Source organism: Athalia rosae, chromosome 4, assembly GCF_917208135.1.
Source record: "Athalia rosae chromosome 4, iyAthRosa1.1, whole genome shotgun sequence".
NCBI lineage: Eukaryota > Metazoa > Arthropoda > Insecta > Hymenoptera > Athaliidae > Athalia > Athalia rosae.
This window is the reverse complement of record NC_064029.1, coordinates 14,176,674-14,200,510: the sequence shown is the minus strand read 5'-3', so window position 1 is coordinate 14,200,510 and position 23,837 is coordinate 14,176,674. Positions and strand designations below refer to the sequence as shown.

At 39.7% G+C, this 23,837-nt stretch overlaps 1 protein-coding gene and 1 long non-coding RNA gene across 3 annotated transcripts; one reads left to right on the top strand and one right to left on the bottom strand.

Moving 5' to 3' along the window:
* Positions 1 to 7,803: 7,803 nt before the first annotated feature.
* On the bottom strand, positions 7,804 to 14,124 carry LOC125500724. The gene is made up of 4 exons (XR_007278171.1): positions 13,984 to 14,124; positions 13,690 to 13,825; positions 12,518 to 12,664; positions 7,804 to 9,060 (listed from the first exon to the last, which is right to left on the bottom strand). It is a non-coding gene; the product is annotated as an uncharacterized LOC125500724 (long non-coding RNA).
* A 1,016-nt stretch (positions 14,125 to 15,140) lies between these two features.
* On the top strand, positions 15,141 to 23,729 carry LOC105693579. 2 transcript variants are annotated; one of them, XM_012413608.3, is made up of 7 exons: positions 15,141 to 15,505; positions 15,957 to 16,280; positions 17,519 to 18,555; positions 20,088 to 20,337; positions 21,487 to 21,564; positions 21,696 to 21,833; positions 22,084 to 23,729. In XM_012413608.3, exons 3-7 carry the CDS (start codon positions 18,523 to 18,525, stop codon positions 22,332 to 22,334), a joined length of 750 nt encoding a protein of 249 aa, XP_012269031.2. In that variant the 5' UTR covers positions 15,141 to 15,505; positions 15,957 to 16,280; positions 17,519 to 18,522; the 3' UTR covers positions 22,335 to 23,729. The 2 variants fall into 2 exon arrangements, with proteins under 2 accessions (XP_012269031.2, XP_012269030.2); XM_012413607.3 differs by lacking the exons at positions 15,141 to 15,505; positions 15,957 to 16,280; positions 17,519 to 18,555 and adding an exon at positions 18,620 to 19,841.
* The last annotated feature ends 108 nt before the right edge of the window (positions 23,730 to 23,837 follow it).

Here is a 23,837-nt window from a genome sequence, read left to right as displayed (position 1 = left end):
TACGTATTTATGTGTATGAAGAAAAATTTCTGAATCACGCGAGAAAACATATGCAAGGGATCAATGTTATTTGATTTACTCCAGCGCAGGCGCTGCGAACGTTTTTGGTTACGAAAATTCCACGGTGAGGCCACCGTACACGAGCCACGTTAACCACCCCTTTCCATCCCTTCGTCGGTACACACCACGTAAGCGAGACGCATGCGCGGGGTTAACTTTTCGTAGACGTATAGGTACCTACTCGCGTAAATTTATATATTTATATATAGATCACTTTGAGTCGGCGAGAAACGGTGTGTATAATATCTATTTGATCAACACTTTTTTCCCTTCTTTTTACGCCGTCTTTCATCCCTGTATAAATTTTTATACTAGTGCGAAAGCAAACTCGACTTACGTACACTACTACTCAGCGAAGAAACTTTCGTCGGACACGGCTTTGTGTGTAGGTACGTACGGTTGTACATAGAATCTTTCAATGGATCGAAGCACGTGCCGCATTACGTAGCTCATTATTTGCCGTAACGAGTTCGATTGCCTCATCCAAATCAACCCACGTCTGTCACATTCAATTTGAATTTCTTCCCTCCCCTTTTACTTTTCTCTTTCTCTACTTACGGCACGACGGCTTTTATTCATCGTGCGTACGATCTAATTTTAATCGTGCACCCCAATAATTTTCGGGTAATCTACGAAATGCTCGAAAAATTCATCGATTGTATCAATTATAGAGAGCGGACTCCGAGTCCTTTGCATTTCGTCCTCTTTCTTTCAATTATGAAAAAATTCAAATCTCGTGCGAAAAATTCTCTTGCGGCGAGTCACGTACATACATGACTATATAGCGTGAAAGTTTAATTAATGAAATAGTTATATACATGTACTTTTTCAATAAATCAACAACGGCTGCTACCTTCGTAACGTCCGGCGATTTGATTTACGGTATAACGTGGAAAATTATTTTTTACCCTTTGACTCGTGAGATCGTGCGATCCGACGTCATTTTGGATCATAACTGCGATAATTGAACAGTCGAAAGGATTCGTAATTAAGTTATGATGTTCTGGAGGATGAGGTTTTAGGGGATTTGAAAATGTTGCACGAAAATCTTCGAGTCTTAATTTTCTTTCACATGTTTTCTTTGTTTTTTTTTTTTTTCAACGCTGTTTAACAAATCTGAGAATCGGTGAATATTTCAATCCTTCCCTCTATATCTGGTCCATCTGACGAGCTCGAAATGTCAGCTCGATTTTCGTTTAATTTGGCTCGACCATTCGCTACAGCCAGCCAGATATATTAGAACGCATGGTTCGTTATTTTCGTTTTGGCTTGTTCAACAATTGACCAACCCTTAATTGCTTTGTTACAGCCGCCGATACACATCTTGTTTCCACTGCTTAAGGATTGGGCTCCGATACGTCAACGAGTAGTTTCGCTGGCATCAAGCGAAATTCGAACATACCGAAAAGGTTGAACGAAATTAAATACGAGTACCGATGATAAGTTTCGTCGCACCTTTCAGTCCCAATGATTAAAATACACGTTATACCCTTGACGTTATTTTCGCAAAAACCAACCAAGTCAACCCTCTTCGTGTACACGGCCCTCCGATTCCGATGATTCGCCTCCCGTTGTTAAGTACATCAAATTAAATACATCTAATAATAGCCTCCCTAAGCTTCTTCAGTTTTTGGTCGAGGAGAAAAGTCCTCAAGTATTATAAACTGCGGGCGTATGTATATACTTAAGTAGTCTCTACTTTTTACTACACATAATCTCTGCGAAGCGAACCGTGCCGCACGAAGTTTGGCTCACCAGACATAGCCATGGAGCTCGATCGCGAATTAAGACCCCGAATAATTTTCCGGATGAAAAATAAATGCGTCTACTTTCGCGTTCGAAGGAGAAAAAATAGTGAAATTCTCGACCGGAATCAAAAAGTTTGAAATAATTATGACCTCGAAATTGAAAATTCAGCGCTGGTAGCTTTTAGGCGTTATAAAATTGATCCGCGAACGAAGGGATTGTTACGGAAAAAATTGCCAGTCATATTTCATTTCATTCGCCAGCTGTCGACCTTATAGTATGAACTATTGATTTTTTCCTGTACTCCGCTAACGACGGACGTTAGATTACATAACTCATCGAAGACCGGATAAGCTCGTCAATCGTTCCTACGTACTCTCCGACAGACTCCGAAAAATGTATAAATTATTTCCCTCGATTTCTTTGTTACTTGCGTTCGAACGTATTTCACTCGAGAAGTTCACGTTCCCGGCGGGTTTATTGTACCAACTTTACCGCCACACGCGATCCACGGGGCTGGCATACCGCAGCCCTTTGACAATCAATTATTATCGTTCGCTCTATGTACGCCGCTACGAATAATCAGGAAATTGTGGAGTCAATATTCCGCGGGCGTTTCTTTACCGAATGCAGTTTATGTAAGCCAGCCAATCCACCTCGCGTCTACCGCAGATAAACGTCGTGCAATTTCGAGTCGAGAAATCTCGCTACACTCCAGATGAGAGCACGGGATGAGTCTCGGATTTTATCTCGGATGCAGAGGTGTTTTATTTCTCGTCACCACTTCAACGTATCTTCCTGTATGCAACGTTTATTTTAATAACAGCAATCTCCGATATGATTTCAATTGCCCGTGAGTGAGCTTGTTCTTCATCATCGTACGGTTCTTTTTATTTTATCAATTTTTTTCTCGCTCAGCCTTTTCGTATTTAACTATTTTTTTTTTTTTTTTCTTCCAATTTGACGATTAGGCGCGGTGATCGCGTACTGAAAACTGACGTGCGATGTATCGGTTCGATTTTTTTCATACTCTTTCTCGTCAGCTTTGGAGCTTAAGCCATCGTACGGGATAAACGACGGTCGTAAATTCGTCAAGCGCGGTTTATCAAACTCCCAGAAAAGTTACGGAAATCCCGTAGGAGCGCAAAAGTCCGCGGGAATACGATATTGTCAACATATATCTACGTGTAGTTAAAATTACTCGGATATTCCCAGGAGTTTTTTTGAACTGGAAAGAACCAGAAGAAAAGTTTTCGACTTTGGGTCAGCGAGAGTTACGACGTGTCGCTTATAATTAGTCAAAAACCGATTTAAATTATTCGAAAACTTGTACGTTTCTAATTAAACGCTCGTCACGAATAAAATCATTTCGCCGATAACGGTTAGCAAGCTCTCGAGATCGTCGTGAAAACTGCTCCAAAATCTGAGGCAACCCAATAGAAACGAAATGACGAGAAGAAATGGGAACTGAGAGGCAAAAAAGAATTGAAGAAAAAAAATTGGAGCGAACTTTCCGTTCCAGTGGCGTCACAACAACTACTTGTTGCTCCGCGGGGTATTTTTGGTCCAAATGTTTCTGCTGCCTAGTCCCACGCGGACCGAACCAGCCAATAGTCGCGGATGCTGCCGCCTGCAGCTTCCCACCTGCTTCAAAAATCTTCCCCCTCGCCCGCCATCTTGTCTCATCTGCTTTACTTAAACTTTTCGCTTTTCTTCCAATTTACTCAGCATGCTCCCTCATTTTCTGAATGTATTTTAATATTCTTTCTCATGTTTTTTCCTCTCAAAAAACCAAATTAGCGATATCCGAAGTATCTGAAAAATTCGAGTTATTCCGTCGGAAGATTCTTCTCAATTTGGAATGAAAAAAATGACTATGCGCGACTGGGGGGTTCGACGACGGCGAAATTCGCGCGAAATTTACTTTTTCCGAATTTAATGCGCGGCGCGTCGTCGCGGGGTGGGCGCGTGTTTTCCAGCGGAATGTGTGCGGGTATAAAAACCCGCGTTGATGTGGGTGTTTTTTGGTGAGTTTTCGCGGCCGTGTGTTTGTGGAATATCGCGTCTGTATTGTACGAGTACGGCGAGACGCGAGCTTGCGTGCAGAGGCGCCGGGCGCGGGCGCGCCTCTTTCCCGACGGCTTCGGGGTAAGTGATGCCAGCGACAAGTAGTTAGTGTGCGTTTAGAGTCAGACGGATCCGGCACGGCCGTAGAGTCTCGTAGTCTTGTATTCGACTACGTCTTCGTCATCGTCGCTTTTCCTCACTAAAACTGAAAGAAAAATTCAACGCCAACGCCGACTGCACAGCGCGGACGAATTGTAATACCCAAGGTTCAGATCCGGCGCTGTTATTATCGAATACCCACTGAATTTAAACCAACACTCTGTCGACACTCCACGTTATCAAAAAAAAGGCAAGACGATTTTCAAATTATACAAGTTTTTTTTTTCTTCTCTTTCTTTCTTTCTTTCTTCTATCTTTTCCTTGCTTTTTTTTTTCTTTCTACGCCCGATGGCACGTTCCACCGATTATTGCATCGCTGTCGAACGATCATAGAAGAGAAATGAAATTCTTCCAACGAAATTCTGTGAAAAAAGTTTCTGTTGCAATTTTTCCGCTCAGACTCGGAGCTTTCCTCGCCACGTTATAGACCCATCGGTAATTTGACAGCGGCGAATATTATCTCGTTTATTTCACACTCGAAATAAATATATCTCCGAACTTTACACTGTAGCACGAATATCATTACGTAATATGCCGTATAGTATACATTGGGGTATAAATGTGTCAGCGTTAGAATAATAAGAAGAAAAATAAAAAGTATAGGAAGTTCTAATTCCCAGATTAAAATTATACCGTGCAAACATTCTGCAGTTCGATCGCGCTCTCACCGTACGCGTACTCTCCAAACTTTCAACTTTTCCTATCCATATTTATACTCATTTACCGAATGTAGATCAATTATTCAATGTTAAATCGATCGATCGCCCCTTCCTGATGTACACGCACCTATCGCGAACGCTTCTGCTCACTTTATGTACGGATATTATTCTTGTTATCTTGTACATAAAACGAGCAAACTATGCCTACGGCCAATTTCCAGTCATCGCGTTTAATTTTGATTGATCGATCCTGGTAGCTTCATCATCTCAGCAACTAGACGTACGTGTGTACATAATTCGGAAACGCGAGTCACAACTAGGACCCTCGCAATAACAAATTCAATTATCGGTTTGTCCGAATAAGAAATATAAAAAAAAACTGCAATCAAATTAACGAACCGTGAATATTCGTCTCCTTTGAGATTGTCTAGGACCGTCGATTACGCCGTTTGCACGTAAAAAGGGTAGAACTTTCAATCGGTTTCGAAAAAGTTGAAAAGAAAAAAAAAACCAAAAAAAAAAAAAAAAACGGGAAGCAAATGCGTGACGGAGGACGACTATCCGAATGAAAAGTGTTCGCCGTGTACGGAGCTTTTTTTTACTCCGCAGGTAGTTGGAAAAGTACATTTGTTTCCAGACTTTTTCCCAGTGCTTTTCACAGTCGTATTTTTTTTTTTTTTTTTCTCCCCCAGTAGTGGGCAACGTGAGCTACTACCGTACGCCGGCATATAACGGGGTTGTATTTCTCCCGACGTCAAGGTGAACCGACGTCGTGCATGATGGCGCCTTTTATTGTTGGAAAATTGTGAACATTACGCTCTTATAACAGCGATAAACTTCCCCTCACTCTTTCGCATTGGTATATAGATTTTACTGTACGTATAATACGCGCTTTGCATATAATATATGATGTATAATACCAGCTGCAGCAATTTCAGGATTATATGTATATAACGAATATATGTACATAATGTACGTTAATACCTGAAAATATGTATGAATCTACCTACGTACGTATAACGGCCGAGGTTGTATGTAATGAAAATTTCATACATCGGCCGGGTCTTTACGGTGTAAAGAAAATAATACACGACCTTGCAGCGTGTCCGACCCATGTGGAGAGAGAAAGAAAAAATGAAAAGAAAAAGAACAAAAAAAATTACACACCCACCGTCAGGGGTGATTTTTACGCAGATATGAGAAAAAAGGAAGAAAAAGTGAAAAAAAAAACTACCCCTAGCTAATGACGAGATCAATGTCGCTGGAGTGAGAAGGTGCTTTTCGTGCGACGCGATAACAAGAAGAACGGAATTTGACGGCTTGATTTTTTTTTTTTTTTATTTTTTTTTTTGCATGACGATATTATTATTACTCTATGCTCACGTGAAATCGTCTCTATAATACGTAGATTACCGAGGGAAAGAAATGCGAAAAGTGAACGCTAATAATTGGGGTTAGTGATGATCGCGTAACGATCGCGCCGATGAAAAGTTCGAGATTAAATCGGATAAATTTTATCATCCCTTCCGTGAAACTTTGTCTAAAAATATACGTATCTTATGTATAGCGTATTATGTGCATGAATTTCCAAATATTGAAAATTGTTATCGATCACGCAGACCGCGGCGATAACACATTGGGAACAGTCCTCAGGTACGGAAACGTGACCATCGCGATACGATCGAGGGGTGAAATTTCCGCGTATCTCGAATTACGTACCGTGAATGAGAGCTGATTATTACTAACACATCGTACGTACCGATCATCCGATCGAATCACGTAGTAAAAATTAAACAAAGGAACAACACTCTATGGTAATACGTCGGGACATTCTCGTGTGCTACGATTGTGTCGATGGTCCGAAAAAGCTCTCCCTGAAGCTCCTCTACCTTCTGGTCCGACGATGAAACGTGTGAGAAAAACTTTTAATTAGCTAATTAAAGTGTTGCCGTACATAAAAGGTGGCGGACCAAGAGGGAATAACAAACAAATCAAATGAAAAAAAAAGGGAAAAAACGCGAAAAAAAAAAAAAGTGTCGCACTCAGGCTGATGAAAGTAATATTGTTACACAGTCGGTTCTGTTTTCTGCATTTTTTTGATATTGTTTTTCAGTTTGGTTTCTGCTTGATTTTAACACCGCTGTACGTATGAATTTTTTTTTTTTTCGCGTTCTGGTATTCGGATAATTTTCAAAAATACCGTCACAGGTAAAATTTTCATCCGAGATTGTATGTAATACAGATTCTCTAGAAAAATAAATCGTGGTAATATTTAAATAATCTAAAAATAATGTACTATTCACTATACTTTTATAATCATACGTGTATATAATTTTCAAGGATAATTTATGCAATCAGTCTGTTTTTACTAAGTGGTATAAATACAATTGTTGAAACGCTGGATCTGAATTGTTGAATAAACATGCTGTTTGGAAAATGGAGGAAACGGTATCACGTAGGTATTCGTATGGATCGTTAGCCCTAGCTAGGATGTTCAATTTATTCAACGCCTTTTTAGCCTTTCTCTCTTTTTTTTTTTTTTTTTTTTACAACCCGCGTTTCCTTTTGCTCTCCGATTGTGGTAACTGCACTCTACTCGTAATTATGAAACCCAGTGTTCCATGTACATACATACGAAAATCCCCTGAAAGTTCGCGCTATTCCAAAATCACGATATAAGTTCCGTACATTTTGGACGAAAACATACTTTCCCACAAATACGTGTATCGCGTGTTCGATCCTTCAGGAAATTCGTGTAGCGAAAAAAAAAAAAGGAAATCACCGCATACGGTAGTAGTTTGTTCGATCATATCTTTCCGACCAAGCGAAATATAAGATACATAGGACGGGCGTGATCCGCCTGCGAGATTCACCGCGGTGCAGGCCGATGGTTTCTACAAGTGTGCGATAAGGTAGGATTTATCGTCGCGGGATTCGCTAAAAATCTAGTGGAAATTTGTGGAAAACAATTTCCAAAATACTTCGATAAAATTCCAAGATTTTTATACCGTCTATCCGGTATCGCGTACCGTATAACATTACACAGAGAACACTGCTACTATTCTAGAAAAACTGTGCCACTATTTTATCACATCTCACAGGATTTTTTTTCTTATTCGTATCTACAAGGGGGTACGATATCACAGAGATATACAATTTTGGATATGGTTTCGAGCTACTCGAGTTTCCTTTTACCCACGGCGTCTTTGTCATGTACTCTTCTTCGGTTTGGTTTTTTCTGTCACTTTTTCCCTGTTTCATAAATTTCGTTTGTTCTATTTTCTTTGGGTTGTGAAAACCGAGGAGATCGTTAAATAACGTAAACGACTGCAGCGTGAACTCTTCTGGCGAGGGTTGAAGAATTCACTTCGGTACGGAATTGTTTGAGCGCACTCAACATATCCTAGATAAATATATCCTGAAATCGTGAGGGCGCATACGATGTCCCTGATTTCATGGTTTCGGCGAACTCGTGTACACCCGCCCGTGTAATATATGCTATTCACCTGATGTACGTTAAAAGCGAGTGCTGCAAGTCAAAAGTTAATATAAGGACCCTCTTCACGAATTTTCTGACACTTTAGTGAAGATTGTTTGTTGAACAAATAATAATTAATTTACCGAGTCAACCGGAGTGACGAGAAAATTACTCCCCCGTAATAACGTCATTCGAAACTTTTAACCTTCTGCAGCATAAGCTGCGGAACGATACCCACTACTAACCTACTCCTCTTCGGCCATTTTTACGCAGTCCTGAAGTTTAGAAACTTTTTGCCGTCTTTACCGTTGAATGTATAAATTTGTATGCGTATCATTCGCGTCTCTTTCTTTTTCTACTTTTCCTCATCACGATTGTGATCGGCGATTGAACGGATTCTCTCGTCTTTTCACTCTCGTTATTTATTCAAATATCATTCATTCCGTCGTTACTATTTATTTCAATGGGACTTCTTCTGAGTTAATTGAAATATCTTTCTGCAGGAAATGAATTTGTAAAGTTATAGCCTTTTACGGTAAGCAAAGAAGGAGTGAGAAAGCGGTGGTGAGGGATGGGGATGATCGATCATCTTGTCCATAGCAAATATTCTTACGGTGTATAAATAATAACGAATTATTTCATGACGGTATCGGTGATGTGCTTTTTAATCATGTACACATACGAATGTATTAAGGTTATACTTATACGACCAAAAGGCAGACGTTTCGATAACAAATGAAAGAAAATCTAACGTACACAAATTCTTTTCCACTTTTTACCGCTTTTGCTCATGTATGCCAACTTCTCGTTTTTTTCCAGCCTCTTCAATTTTGGCCCTTACGGGTCCTGTGCTGTCCGCATATTTTTCTTTCTGCTCTTCTGTCCCTCAATCTGAAATGAAATTCGATTCTACAGATAGGCTTTCCTTTTCAAGGCTCCCTTGGGGTATTGTATCGTATTTCTCAGATCTTTTTCACGTATATAATGTAACGTATGTTGCCCAAAGAAAACAGTGGAGTGATAACAAAATATATGGATACGTAGCACTCGCTCGGTGGGTGTATGCAAAAAAAAAAAATAGTCTTTTTTCTGCATTCCGACTGAAATTTTATTATTTCATGTTCGAACGAACGGGTTTTATTCATACCGCGTTACGTATCAATATTCGATGTTTCTTCTTCCCATTTTCATTATTATATCGGTGATTATTTTTCAGTCGAAGAGTAAATATCGCACAACTCCCTCGAGGAATATACGTACAACGGAATGATTACCCTCAGGCAGAGCTACCGCAGTGATTCGGAACAGATAATTTAACGATCAGTCATCGAATAACAAATATTTGCGATAAATCAACCGGCACGATTCGGGTGCGAGTAATTTTCACTATTCAAAGTCGAGAGCAGAGTGAACGGAAAAATTCATTTCCGAATACGGGGGCGTAACGTGAAAAGCAAGCGTAAAGATTGATGAGCGACATTTAAATTAAATTTTCAATCAACTTCGCTGCAGATCGGTGAATTATCGGGCTTTACGTTATTTTTTCTCTCGTCCATCTCACGTTTCCCTGAAATTGATGGAGAGAGAGCAAAATTCTGCGCAGTGCAGCTGCGGGGTCCGAAGAAGAAAACAAAATTGCATTTTTAATCAAGATCGTCCGCGTTTTCATTTGAGTTGGAATTTTGGCACTCGGCATCGGTCGGGGTCTTCTTTACGGTCGCGCGCGGGGTAAAAGAAAGTTTCGAAATTCTTCGACAGAACAATGTTCAACTCAGCCACACGAATGACGATAATGGAGCGTTGCAGAACAATTGGCAGTCGACTTCATAAACGTACCTCACGCATTATATCCGATCGTAAGATGAGACGGAAAAAAAGAAAAGTACAAAACAACGTTTTGGCCGAACAGTTTTAGAGCTGCCGAGAATCTCGGACCCTGACGCAAAGTTTCTCGCCAAAGAGTAGCCGGTACCCAGGTCTCGATTCCGCATCGACGACGTTATCGTAATTTTTCGCACGACGACGTACGTCGTCTCTGTGGATAATTTGACTCGTTTTTTTTTTTTTTCATCTTCACAGCTTCGTAAATTTTGGAATACCTTTCTCGACGACGTTATCTGGTTTAATTTCTTGCACCTGGGGGGCAGTTTGAAACTTCCAGCGATCGTCATTGCACGGGCGAGGTGGTATGGAAAAGGGGGTGGGATAATATGAGGGATAAATTATCGAAGGGGTGCCGAAGGTCTTGGATAGGGACTAATATCAATTAGTAAGATTTCTACGTCGATGTCATCGGGAACTAATTAGAAGCTCGATAATTAAGGTAATAACGATATCATAACGATAATCGCGTTGAACGATTATTATCGGTGTTATTATTTATTTTCGAAATGAAAATTCAGCACCTCGTAACCTCGTAATGATAATTATTTTAATTCGAACGAATCCGTCGGATTCATATTGAACTCAAGAGCCGTGAAGATCAACGTTATCGTGTTGGACGTGCAACAGAGTTGAAAAATATCGCGTGGGTTAGTGTCAATATTATCCGGTGGAAAATAAATTAATTGCGGTGAGTTCCACCGAATTTTTATTTTTCGCGTTCAACTTTAACCAAAGTTCGAGTGAAAATAAACAGTGAAATTTTTATAGTGCTCCGTATGATAAAACCCTATACATTCGGACGTCACAATAATTATATAAACTCGAACGGTGTGTATATGAATCTGTTTTTCATTCGGAATTTATTAAAAAATAATCGATCTCTTTCGATGAAGAAAAAATATATATACTTTTAAATTATGTACCACCATGAGGTCCGAGTTATCCGTATACACATACCTCGTATTTCCTCTATTTTACGTAGGTAGGTATTTATTTTTTCGCGAATACGCAACGATCCTAGATCTGCCTTTTTTCCAGACTTCGCGATTCGTCGATAATTTTTCTTTCGTTTCGTCTTCTTCCCCTTTGCTTCGCGGGAGCTCGCTTCCCTCCCGTATATATACAGGGATGATAAATCGAGCGAAAAAAAAAAAGGAAAACGGTAGGTAATTCTAGGCGGGGTTGAATTCGGCATCTGTGGTCTACGAGGGTATAAAAATAAAGGGAGAAAATAATAAAAGAAAGCAGAGGCAGGGAAAAAAAAGGAAATGGGTCGGGTATGAGAAGAGCGGGACTCAAGATGCGACCGAAGGTAAAAGGTTAATAGCGCAGTCGCGAGCGGATGAGGTTGGATTTAATATCTGAGAAAGCTGTTGCCAAACTATCGAGCTATATAACAGGCTAGGTCATTATTGCCCTCAAAGAAATTGTTTGTCGGAGTTAAAGTTTGGATACGTGTCAGTAGATTCAACTCGAATCGCATCGCGGGACTGTGACTATATCTGTTTTAAATCTGGTGCCAGTGACTCGGAAAGATCAGGCAATATAAATTCAAGAGAAATTCTGATTATTTGGCAAACGTTACACGCGTACCATCTAGAAGATAATATCTGGACGCGTTGAATTTATTCGAGCGATGAAAAACTATACAAATATCAATATAATACGTCGTTATTACCTGCGGGACGCTACCCAAAAATTTTAGACGTTCGCAATCAGGATCGTTCATTGTGCAGCTGTTTTATATTATATATTATCACAATATGATTACCGCGAATACGTCGGATCGATTAAATTTTTTCATTCTTTCGTCCGAGCTTCTTTCCTCAAAATTGACGTTATACGATCCTCGCGCGCCATGGTGATCTCGGTTATTATAATCGCAATTTATGATCGTTAATTTATCGCGAGGATAATATCCCGGTCATCCCGCCGATACTTTTCCGATTGACTCTCCGGGCACAGGCGTCGCGTCTTCGGAATTTAATGGACGGTTCGATTCATTCTCGGGAGAAAACAGAGCCCTCCAGATCACCCAATTTTTATCGAAAGCCCTCATAAATACAGCGGATCGATAAAATATCCCGATACTACGTAACCTCGCGATGAATTTTTTTTTTCTTTTCGAGAAACAAAATGGAAATAAACACAGGCCGCTGGGGTCCCGCTTTGAAATATTTATTCGCGTGCAGGTCAAAGCCGAGAATTTTAATGCAGCGCAAAAAGAGCGGCAGATGTCGAACAACGCGGAGATGAACCATGAGAAACAAGAAGAAAAAAATAAAAAAAAAAAAGAAGCGATAGAGTCGCCGCCAAATTGTGGCAGGCTAGGTTGTATAGATAAAATTAATTTTCCGATGACAATATACATTTGGCGCGTCGCGAACTTCGGTTTAGAAAATTGCATTTTGGCCGATATGCCGTTTTCTAATGTCTTCGTGTTTCGCAAGCGCTATTTACTTACCGGGATTTCGAGCTGCAGCGTCATTTCGTTTATCGTCAACGTCTTTTCAGCTCCTCCAATGTATTATACGTATGATTGATACATTACGTATATGTGTATTTTACGGTGCGGAGATTCTGTTTGCTGCGTAGTCATAACTCATCACCCCTGCGGTATTCGGTCGTTTTGTATTTTATTTGTTTTTTAAGTTTTTTTTTTATTTTTTCGTCTCATAGTTTCTCAAACTTCTCGAGATAATTGTTGTTTGTTTTGGATGCTAAAAACATTTTGACGTTCACATTTATGCAACACAAAAAAGCCCACGATCTCATCAACATTCGAATCTAATTTTTAATTTTTCAAACTCCTTTTGTTCCGTCACAACGAATGCTTTGCCTCAAATTTTTTCGGAGCTGCAATTTTGGCTAAGCATCGTTGTAATTATTGACGTAGTGGTTTTACAAATCAGACTTGTTGGGTCTTCGGATTGATTGACACGTTTACGTGAATGGAATGAGCTAAATCGGGTCGGATGAATACAAAATTAAGCCGGTGCAACGTTTCAGATTATTTTTAGCGCGTTGAAGAAGTGAAAATAGGAAGACCGGTTGGTGTAAAAGTGGAAAAAAAGAAAACCGGTGTTTTAACGGTTTTAAATAGCAGTCCGGTGCACCAAATTGTAGGAACTATAATCGCACGAGGTGCGTTATATAGATGTATAGTAAAATGTAATTATAGGCGGAGAAACTCTCTCCGGGGTTTATTCTAAGACACGACGAGGTGCACAACGGGGTAAGTAAATACGTATAACCCGCTGCGGGAGAACCGAAACAGCTGCACATTTACATTTGTAAATAAACGACACTAAACTGCAATTCGTGAACGGGCGCGGTGCAGAGTAACGCGAGTTATCCGATTGCCGTATTCCACCTGATTCGATCTTACGAGAGAAAAGAAAAAAAAACAAAAAAAACATTATCAACGTTCGCATCCATATCTCATCCGATTAACCGTGACAGATAGTACGAGGTGGTTATCCCCTGGGATCTGATGCATATTCTAAACTTAGCTCTACTTTGCGCAGGTTACAAGCTCTTTGCTCGCTCTAGACTCGTTGGAAAATCCAGCAGCGTATAGTGGTCCAGTTCGTCCACAGATTTTGTAAAGACATGACTAGCCTGATTTTTACTCACGTTCTAGTACACAGTTTTCGAAAAGTTGCCGGTGTTTCGCTTGCAAAAAGTGGTGATTGTACTACGCATCGAAGTGACGTTCGTCTCGCTCTTCAGATATTCTTCCGTCCAACGATCGCGGCGTGCACGACCATGTCTTTGAAAAAAAAAAACATCATCTCCCAACCGTCACGCGATACAGGCACGTATTATTGTTCATCGATCATTACGTAAACGGTATCCAGAATGACAAATTTTCAGCGACACGAAAATATCACGTATAGGATGATTTTTCTTCGACGTCGATTACTTTACCTTCGTGCAGAAACGGAAGCTGAAATTACTTCGTGACCTTGACATTAAGCGCATCGAGCTTTCACCGATTCTCACCGCGGTTGCGAACTCCCCCGCCCCAACGCGAACGGTAGCTACGTCTTCGATGTGCGATAAATCTCCTCGGGAATACCGAAGTTGATGCGGCACGTGGAGTTAATTATTCGGCTCGGCTCGTTAAGAAAATCCCTCAGGATCGGGTTCGATCGGATCGAATCTCAGTCGTACCGCCGCGGGTCGATGTTTTACGAAAAAAGAAGATAGCGTAAAAAAAAATGTGAGCAGAAGAATGAGAAAATTCGGTAAGTCGGCCGCGGTTGTGAGGTGCTCTTATAGGTTGAGCTTGAAGACCGGCTATTTCTACGCAGACATCGTGTCAGACCGGCAAATATATTTACGTTGGAGCTAGTCGGTCGCGGTCGTCTTGGCTTATGTGGCCAGCGAGACGCAAAAATAGTGGCATCGGTTCAGGCGAGATTTTAAGGCGTGCTCAGGTCGCGAATTGTGGTCCAGCAGCTGCCGATGATCGTTCCGAGCGTTTCGCTCGGGCGAACGGACTGGGCATTGTTTCGAATTTTGGCAAATGTCCCATCGGAATACAACGGATCAGAATCTCGGACTTTTGACGTGTATTATACGAGGGGCTGCAACAAGACTGCGGAGTGTTTTCAGCCTCGCGCGAATACCGTCATCGTCGGGCCCAAGGGTAGCGGATGGATTACAAATTGTACATTATTCGAAACGAAAGTACAACGAAAGTTTGGAAACATGGAAATTTAGACGTTTCACTCCGAAGAGCCGACGAGAGCCAGCTTCTCCTCATTTTATTGTCTCTGAGTTATTGCGCCAAGTTGTCAGCAAGCTGGGGATATTTATACGCCCAACAAAACACCCACCCGTTGTTGCAAGTTTAATTGAATTTTATACACTCGTCTTATTTACCATTACGAATTTACACGTCAAATCTCGCGAGACACGGACATTTTTTTCGTTGCACCGCGTATGTACCAGATACATGGTATAAATTTCGTGTCACCTCAATCCTTTTCGTCTCGTACGTTTTTTTTTTTTTTTTTTTCCCTCAAACGTTTCCCGACACTTTACCGTGAAATTACGTCACGGATACGTAGGTAGGTTACGGATACGTAGATTTATCGTTGATATGCAATATTCTCTTTGGAGCGAGCCGGTGACGTCATGACTTAAAATACTGGGTCACAGCTGGGAGCTTTCGTAGACATTTGGCGCCTAAATGCGCGCACAGGCGTATACAGATGAGAGAAAGAAGACCGAGTCGAAGAAAAAAAATAAAAAGAAAAAGAAACGAAGAAGAAAATCGTCAGATGTGCAGTTAGACGTGCGTTAACCCGAGTAATAAGTTTTCCACGAATAATCTCTCCGAGCAGTTGGCATCACGCAACGTGTCTTGGCGCCTCTTCTAAAGTAAACCGTACACATAGGTGTAATTTCTTCATATCGTCCGATAGTGTCAACCAATAAAATGGTACGCGACCACCGATCATAGGTGGATTATACTCCGAGTTTAATTTTTACGGTTGGAAGAGAAAAAAGCAAAAAAAACTTTCGTCGCGTACAGCGTGCGGCGGACGAAACGAAATGTAAATCACATTCGTGAAAAAGAGATAGGAGGATTAAGGAGCGTCGAAATGGAGATGAAAAATTATGGAGATCAGGATACGCCCAGCTGAGTGTAGTCAATGATTTTTTATTACTTCCGGTGGTCCCTCGCGTGACAAGGTCACATGTTGCGGCGGCATGTTGACTCACGTGCTCGTTGTTGGATGACGAAATGTAGAAAAGAAAAAATGAAAAGGAGAAATCTAGCTGTCCACACTGTTCCTTCCATACGTTTTAGCTCGAAGTGTCTTTGGGGCTGTTCGGTTGATTTCCGGAGTGGGTGAATTCGTGTTTTTTATAAAATGAATTATTTGCAGATCGCCGCGAATGCATAAGCTGCAAGCCTCGGAGAGAATATTTTGGACGAAAAGTAGACGCAGCCTGGAACTGGTGCGTCGTTCGAAGATCATCGAAACGCCTCCCCGAAGAAAGGTGAAATCGATCGTTGCGGAGAATCGTCGTAACTAAATTTTGGAAAATTTTTTCACATCGAATCGCTCTACCGCGAACGGAAGAAAAAGGGGGAAAAAACGAATCAAAAATGTAATCTGTCAACGAACGAGGAGACAGTAGTGGATTAATTGCGATGACCACCATATCTGCCCGATAGATTGAAATGAGAACTACTTTCGAAACGAGAGGTAAGATTATTGTCAAACAGTAAAAATATTCTTTCGAATCGTTCATCGATTCGGACGGAGAAAAAAAGTCGGGGCTTTTGCGCCGTTACGTACGTCCCATTCAACAGCTTCATCACAACCACTACAGCAGCACTAGCATTCCGAGCTTAAATTTATTATCATCTATTTTTCGCTCGTGCGACAATGTCGCACGAACACACATAAAATTCAAAAGTTTATATCAAGCGAATGAGCGCGAGAATTTTCATCGCGCGATACACACGGGTTCGTTACCCAAAGCCCCCTGGGACTCGAGGTTCGAAGTTATACGTTTTCCAAAAGACAAATAAAAAAATCATTACCAGATGAGATGCGTAGTAGGATAAATTTGCCTCGAGCCGTGCGTGACCTTGACATGGATGAGAAAAGACTGTGACAAAATTTTTTTTGCTCCCCTCATCTATAGCAACAGCTGGCCAATTTGGAATCCAGAAAATTTTAGGCTTTTATTTTAGTTTTATTCATCGGCATTCTGATAACTTTTAATTTTCTTACGACGATATATATTGTTGTGTCAGTTGACCCGACGACCACGTTTCGATACCGGAGATCATGTGACAGCTTTTTGGCCCGGAGACTGAAGACTTTTTTCTTTTTTTTTTTTTTTGTTGACTGATCGTTAACAACTGCGCCGATTCGAACGTTTCTCGTTTGTATTTCACACAAGCCTCTATTTCAAATTCTCTTCGAATGGAAAATCAAACATATTCACTCACACTTATTCTCTTCACTCTTTCGTTCGAACATTTTATTTTGTTTTTTTTCTGTTTTGTTTTTTTTTATCCTGCGAATTTTCTCGTGTCTCGTGGAGAACCGTTCTATTGTTACCCGAAATTGGCTCGTTAGGAGAAAAATAAATAAGAAATGAAGGGGAAAAATTATTTTCAAAAGCAAGAAAATTGAACCGGTGAAATATGCCGCGTACTTCGAAACGACTCTGATAATTAATCGCGTACAATCGATTTTTTGAAAAATTGCTTCGGTGGTAGCATTTGATAAAATTTTCCTCAGCAGATAAAATACCCCGAAGAGGTGACTTTTCTTCTTTTCTTGTTTCTTCTGTCTCAAGGAGAGGACGAAAATTTGTCTTCGCTCGTTTTTCGTCGCCCCTTCAACGTGTCAGACATAGTTATTATGCTGCTTGTGGTTTCTGGTCATAAAATAAATAGTTTAACTAGTTTAAAATTCGCTTGTTTCAGAGCCAACTGCAGCGCGGCAGTGGTACCAGCGGAATTAGTGGAGCAGTTTTCATCGCGTGAGCTTGAAAATTTTGTTGAAAATTTTCGTGCCGCACATATTTTGAATTCCTGAAGCGAACCGTGGCATCAACCGATCGCTCTCACGACGAATCTGCGTAGACCTGTAGAAACGCGTTGAGCGTGAACTCGAATGAAAGTGGAACGTAAATAATTTCATAGCCATCAGACAATTACACCTTAAATGTAAATTCCGAACTTCCAGACGTGTCGAAAATCGATCAATCCGTCTCGACGCCATTTATTTCTCTGGTTCAAAACAACCGACTGTCGAATTTTGCCTCCACTATATCGGAATACGCACAGTGCGGGAAGATCAGGGCGCAACGGAGCAAACGCCACGATCTAAATTTGAATTCCACGCTACCTATACGGGACTCGAGACGCGCGAGGTTTTACGCACGTCGTCAGTGTCTTCCAACGTTAAAGTTAACAGAAAATTGAAATTCGACTTCAACTTGTTCCATCGAGATCAAAAGAAACTAACCGCTCAGAGAAAACAAAATAAATGAATATAAATAAAAGATATTAAAAAAAAAAAAGAAAAGCTTCCCCGGGACATCGACATAGCGCGCGCATTCGTCGCTATACAATTACAATTGCCGTTGTAGAATAGAAAATTTGAAATAAAAAACTTTCGCCCCCTCCACGTCTTCGAATTTGGAGCGATAAATCTGTATTTCAATAAAGACTGTAGAAATATAAAAAGACATCTTATTAAATACAGATCGCGTACGATCATCATTCGAGATGGTAAACTATGGGAACATTAAATTAACGGGTTTCAAAATATCGTCACATATCAATTTGTACGCTTGCAAAAGTTTGTGATTCAAACTGTCTGGTTTTTTTGACGACATAAGTCATTTTTTCCAATTTTTCAAACTAGCTTCTTCGGTATATTGCAATTATAAAATCGCCCCTAAATAACCTCGGATATCTCCACGATGGCGAACAGAGTGAAGTCGCTTTATAACCAGGTAAATATAAAGTTACTCTAATTAAGAATATGCCACTTTATTTTACTCGTTTTTTTTCTTCATCCGTCACATAATAAAGTTGCTCGTAATCCCCGCACGTGCAGGTACCTAATCTTGTTATTTTCATATTTATTTTATTAACCTGCTGATAAGTATAAATGAATTTAATTGCCTCGGTATCGGCGCACCTGTGTTCTACGATATACGGTATATTTGATTGGCGCTTTATATGTATAACGATCGATGGGGTATGCTGGTTCATAGGGTGTCTGTTTGCTTAGAAAATTACACCCATATAAATTCAGAAACATTATGCTCATATAATAACCTGTCATCCGCGTTATACGACTCTGGAAATTCTATTACTATCGCCACAGAAGCTGAATAAATGAAAATAAATCAGACTTACGATAATAAAGTTTTCAAATTTCCTAGTTATTATTTTTTAATTCCGAATGACATTTTCGTGCGATCAGTCTCCGAACCAACTAATACCCAACGCTAATACACCATAAATATGAATGTGCAATTAATCTACGGAACACAGACAAAAATATCGTGAAAAAAATATAGCCAGAACAATTCAAGTGCACTCGACTGGACTAAACACTGCTCGTCAGATGAATGAAGTGACGTGGAGCTGCAACTTTGAGAAAAAATTTTCAAGAACAGAATATCCTGATATTTTACAACCTGAGAATGATACGTAGTTTCGTTTTACGTTAGATCGAGTGCATCCGTCAGAACTCAAAGGATTGATATCCTATAGGTGATTGAATTCTTTTTCAAGAGAGAAGAAAAATTTTTCAAGGCTCTTTAATCAACTTCGAAACGTTTCTGTCCTGCTACAAGTTTTGCGAGTATTTTCTAATTTTTGGATGCGACGCTCGAAAGAGCTCGTGATAAAAAATAATTTCCTCAAAATTTTCAACTTTGACTTTATCCGCAACCAAAATTGAAAAAGCCCGCTTTATCGGTGTGATATACAGAGGATTGAAATCGGAAATCGCCAGTCACGTGATTCGGAATCGCGGATCTCAGCCAAGAAAAGTTTGGGGCCATCGTCCAAATAGTCTATACTCATCAGTGCCAAAAACTTTGTGCTCTTTTGTCATCGAGCAAAGATCTCCCCGCGTCTTTGCCTCACACTTTTACCACGCTCTAAACTAATACGCGTAAATATTCTAATCTGATAACTGTTGTTAATACAAATTTTGGCAACACGGTAAAACGAAATGCGATCACAAAATTCACATCACCATTTTCAACCCCTTTCCTCTATCTCGGTGTGTATTTTCATCAAAATTATAACTATACTATCGGTCTAATTGGATGATTTATTTTAACATTAATTACCTCGCGGAGTGCGCAGTGCAGTGACAAGTTAAAATCGAACCCTATTCCAGATTGAAACGCATGCGATTTTTTTGTTTTTTTTTTTTCTCTTCTATCAACCGATACGATAAATTTTTATCCTCCATCGGGACGATATTCTCAGTTCTCTAACTTTTCATATCGTCCGATCCATACAGGTAATTTTCGAGAGAAGAGTTCTCCTGGGTTGTACGTGTCTCGTTGGTTTGTCGGTCTGCGTTTGGGCGATAGCTATCGGCACTGATCATTGGTTTACGGTTCAAGCACCGGATTACATTCAAGGACTTCCCCTGGGAGACGCAGAAAATACTGGAAGGATGCTTCTTTTTAGGCATCAAGGTCTCTGGAGAGAATGTACTACGGGCTTGGAACCCGCTGGGGTCAATAGCACGCAGATGATTCCGTACAGTGAGTACATGCGATCCAATAATCTACGACAGAAAAAGAAAAAAAAAAAAAAAAAGATGATCTCCACCATTGAATCCTTGAATTGAATCAAACTGTCATTCTACAATCATCTCGGAACGCACGCGAATTTATATCGTTTGTAAAATGGGGGCAATCTTGTTTCAATTATCGAGGGTGTCTCATCATCATTTTCATCTTTCAAGTGTACGAGCTGTGTTATAGATTACGTGGCAGGGTAATCGGGTGTGAGTTGAAGATTGCTGATTAGCGTCTTCGGACGTATAGAAATACGAGGCGTAAAGTGATCGTGAGCTTGGGTCGTAAAACGTGCTTATTATAAAACCACATCAGGGGATCTCGCAGTCGCGTTTTCCTGCTTGAAAGCGGCTGACTTTACGGGCGTTTTTTTTTTTTTTTTTCTTTCCTCCCGTCTTTCTTTTCCTCGAAGAATGAAATGATGATCGGCAAAATAGCGTCTGAGTGAAATTGATACCCGAACACCTGCGGATGCCGGAAATGTGTTTGAGGTCGGCGGGGCCAGCTTAGTATCAGAAAAGGTTGTTTGACTGACAGCTTAGCAGCCTTGGCTCAGAGTTTAAAATTCAACAAATATTATATTCATCGCGTTTATACGCCTGTATTCGACCGGCGACCACCCGTTATTCAACTCCACTCTAAACTCTGGACTTATACTTTAAATTTTCGACCGAGCAAAATCAACTAACGAACAATTTACAATTATCGTAAATCTACGAATGACTCTTATACAGCAGACGAAGAGCGAAAAAATAAACGTCCATATAACTAAAATAAACGGTCGATCGAACGTCGGAAAAAAAGTATATATCTGATCCGATATTATTTTTGCCGAAGTGCATACCCCCGTACAGCGTTCGGAGAGGAGGCGGCGGAAATGGAAAAAAAATTTATAGATTGTGACTGAAAATATAAATATCGGGAAGCAGGAAACACGAGTTTTTTTTCTTTTTCTTTTTTTATCTGAGCTTTCGTGTTATCACAATACAGATCCGGCAGATCTCCATTTTTTTTTAATGGTTTTTTTTTTGACAAAATGTGACACGTTTTTGATCAATAAAGATCGATAATACAATTTCGTGATATTCGTGCTTTTTTTTTTGTCTTTCACAGCAGAATGCAAGTATCAGGAGATGTTTCCTTCGGAGGACCGCCTGGAGCAGAATCCGAGTTTGAACGAAACGTTGCTCAGTAAGTTGGAAGGAAATAATTTATTATTCAATTCAGTGAAATAATTGAACATCTACGTTACTACGAGCTTTGTTAATATACTCTTCATTAAAACAAGAACGGCGATGATTTATTGAGATTATTAATTTCAGGCTACTCCAGAACGCAGGTGTCTTTCGCAGTAATTAGCATATTCGTTATGCTTATGGGGTTCGGATTTTCTATATACACGTTTCGCAATCCGAGATACATGTTCAAGAGACTAGCTGGCGGAATACATTTCATAACTGGTAAATATAATTAATTAATACACTGCGAGCCGCGGCTTTTGCCGTACGTATGATTTAATACCTAACATTACGTATAAAGTTTGCATACAGCAGGCAGAGCTTTGAGCCTGATTTATGCCTCGCAAAAGTGATTGGTCTTGAAAAAGAGAGCCGTTCAAAATTTATCGACGAAAATGAAAAAAACTAGATTATAGCTACATATACTTTTGAGTAGTTTCAAGATTGAAAAATGCACATTCGTTTTCAACAGGTGCCTGCGTGATAGTGGTGATCCAAGTAGTGCAGACAGCGGTCGAGTATGAGAAACTCAACGTTTTTGAGACGTTTCCAAAGGGTGCGGTGAAAAGGTACGATTATTCTTTGGTATTGGCGTGGTTGGTGTTCATGGGAAATTTAGTGGCGGGATGCGCGTTTATGTTGTTTTCGAAAAAACGAAAGCGCGACAAAGCACCGACCGAAGAAATCGCCATGGCGGATGAACCGACGATAATTGGTCGCTAGTTATAAAAAATTTACGTATACAATATATCACATTTATTATTCAATCACAATTCTATCGGTAAATAAAAAAAATTTCTAGTCATCGAATTATCATCATACGTACATCGAAACGAGCGGAAGCTCGATTATTTGAAAGCTCCGCTTTCGTGCGTCGGTGAAACAGAAACTTGTAGCCCAACAGCCGGTTCTGTCTGGGCCGTGACTCCGCCATTTTTTTTATGGAGCTTACGAATTTTACAAAATTTCGAGCTTATTCGTTGTCGGTAACGAACAAGCTCGAACTTTACTTCGAGTCATACGAAATCCTCGACCCCACCCGCTGTCGTGATGGATCTAGTTTTCAACTGGTGAAGATTCTCAAGAGACGACAAATGAAACGGGATTTTTAATGATTAAGAGAAGTAAAACGAAATCTCACCGACGACAAAATACTCAAACGTATGGTACGTATCATACCTAATTATAAATTGTAATATCCATGTATCCCGTAAAGGGTAACATTATCGGTAAATAAAAAAAATGAAAAAAATTGTAATATGAGAATATATCAAAGCGGCAAAAAAAAGAAGGAAATACCGCACACTATACGATTGATTTTAATTGTGATCTAATTATTCAAAAAAACACCGATATCTATTCATACTGAATATTTGATACTCAATATGTCGTACGACAATAAGCCATTCGGGGGTTGACCATTGAAAAAAACAAAGTTACATGGGTGTAAATAATTATAGTTCTGATATTAAAAATGCCTTCTATATACATATGGAAATACTAACTTTCTATTAAAATAAATTCACTGTCAAGGTGCTTACTCACACAGAGAAATCGTCACTTGGTTCATGACCGATGACGGAAAAAAAAATTTTTTAAAAGTTCGATGGACGTCTGTGGTCTCGTGTGATCATAAAAATTATGAATAACAAATAGTGTAATCTTTTATTTTATTTTCATCATCTATTTAACCATACCCCCAACTTCAGTGACCTCAAACATAAGAATCGATTAATCATGGTTTGTTTAGTGGAAAATGATTTATTTTTTATATATATGTATGTATATGTATAAGTATCATACATAGTTCAATGTACTTATTACAATCGATAATATAATATTAAAATAACGACGATGATAATAAAAATAATTTATCAATAATGTGTACACTCTGCAACGAAAAAGTCTACGTGTCTGGTGTCTGTTATATACCATGTGGATAAAAATATTATAATATAAAATTGAAAAATCATGTTCTCACTCTTTTTGAAGTGTAACGCAACCCCCAGTTGTTCATGAAAAGACATTCACTGTAAATATATATATATACTATAATAATAATAATAATATTAACTTTCGATTATATCATGTAATAAAGAACAAAAAGAAATATGAAAATAATTATTCTAATGTAACGATAGTTATAAGAATAATATTGATGACAGATGACTCGATAATTTTAATAGCTTACGAACGAATGGATTATGATTATTCGTGAATATTTAT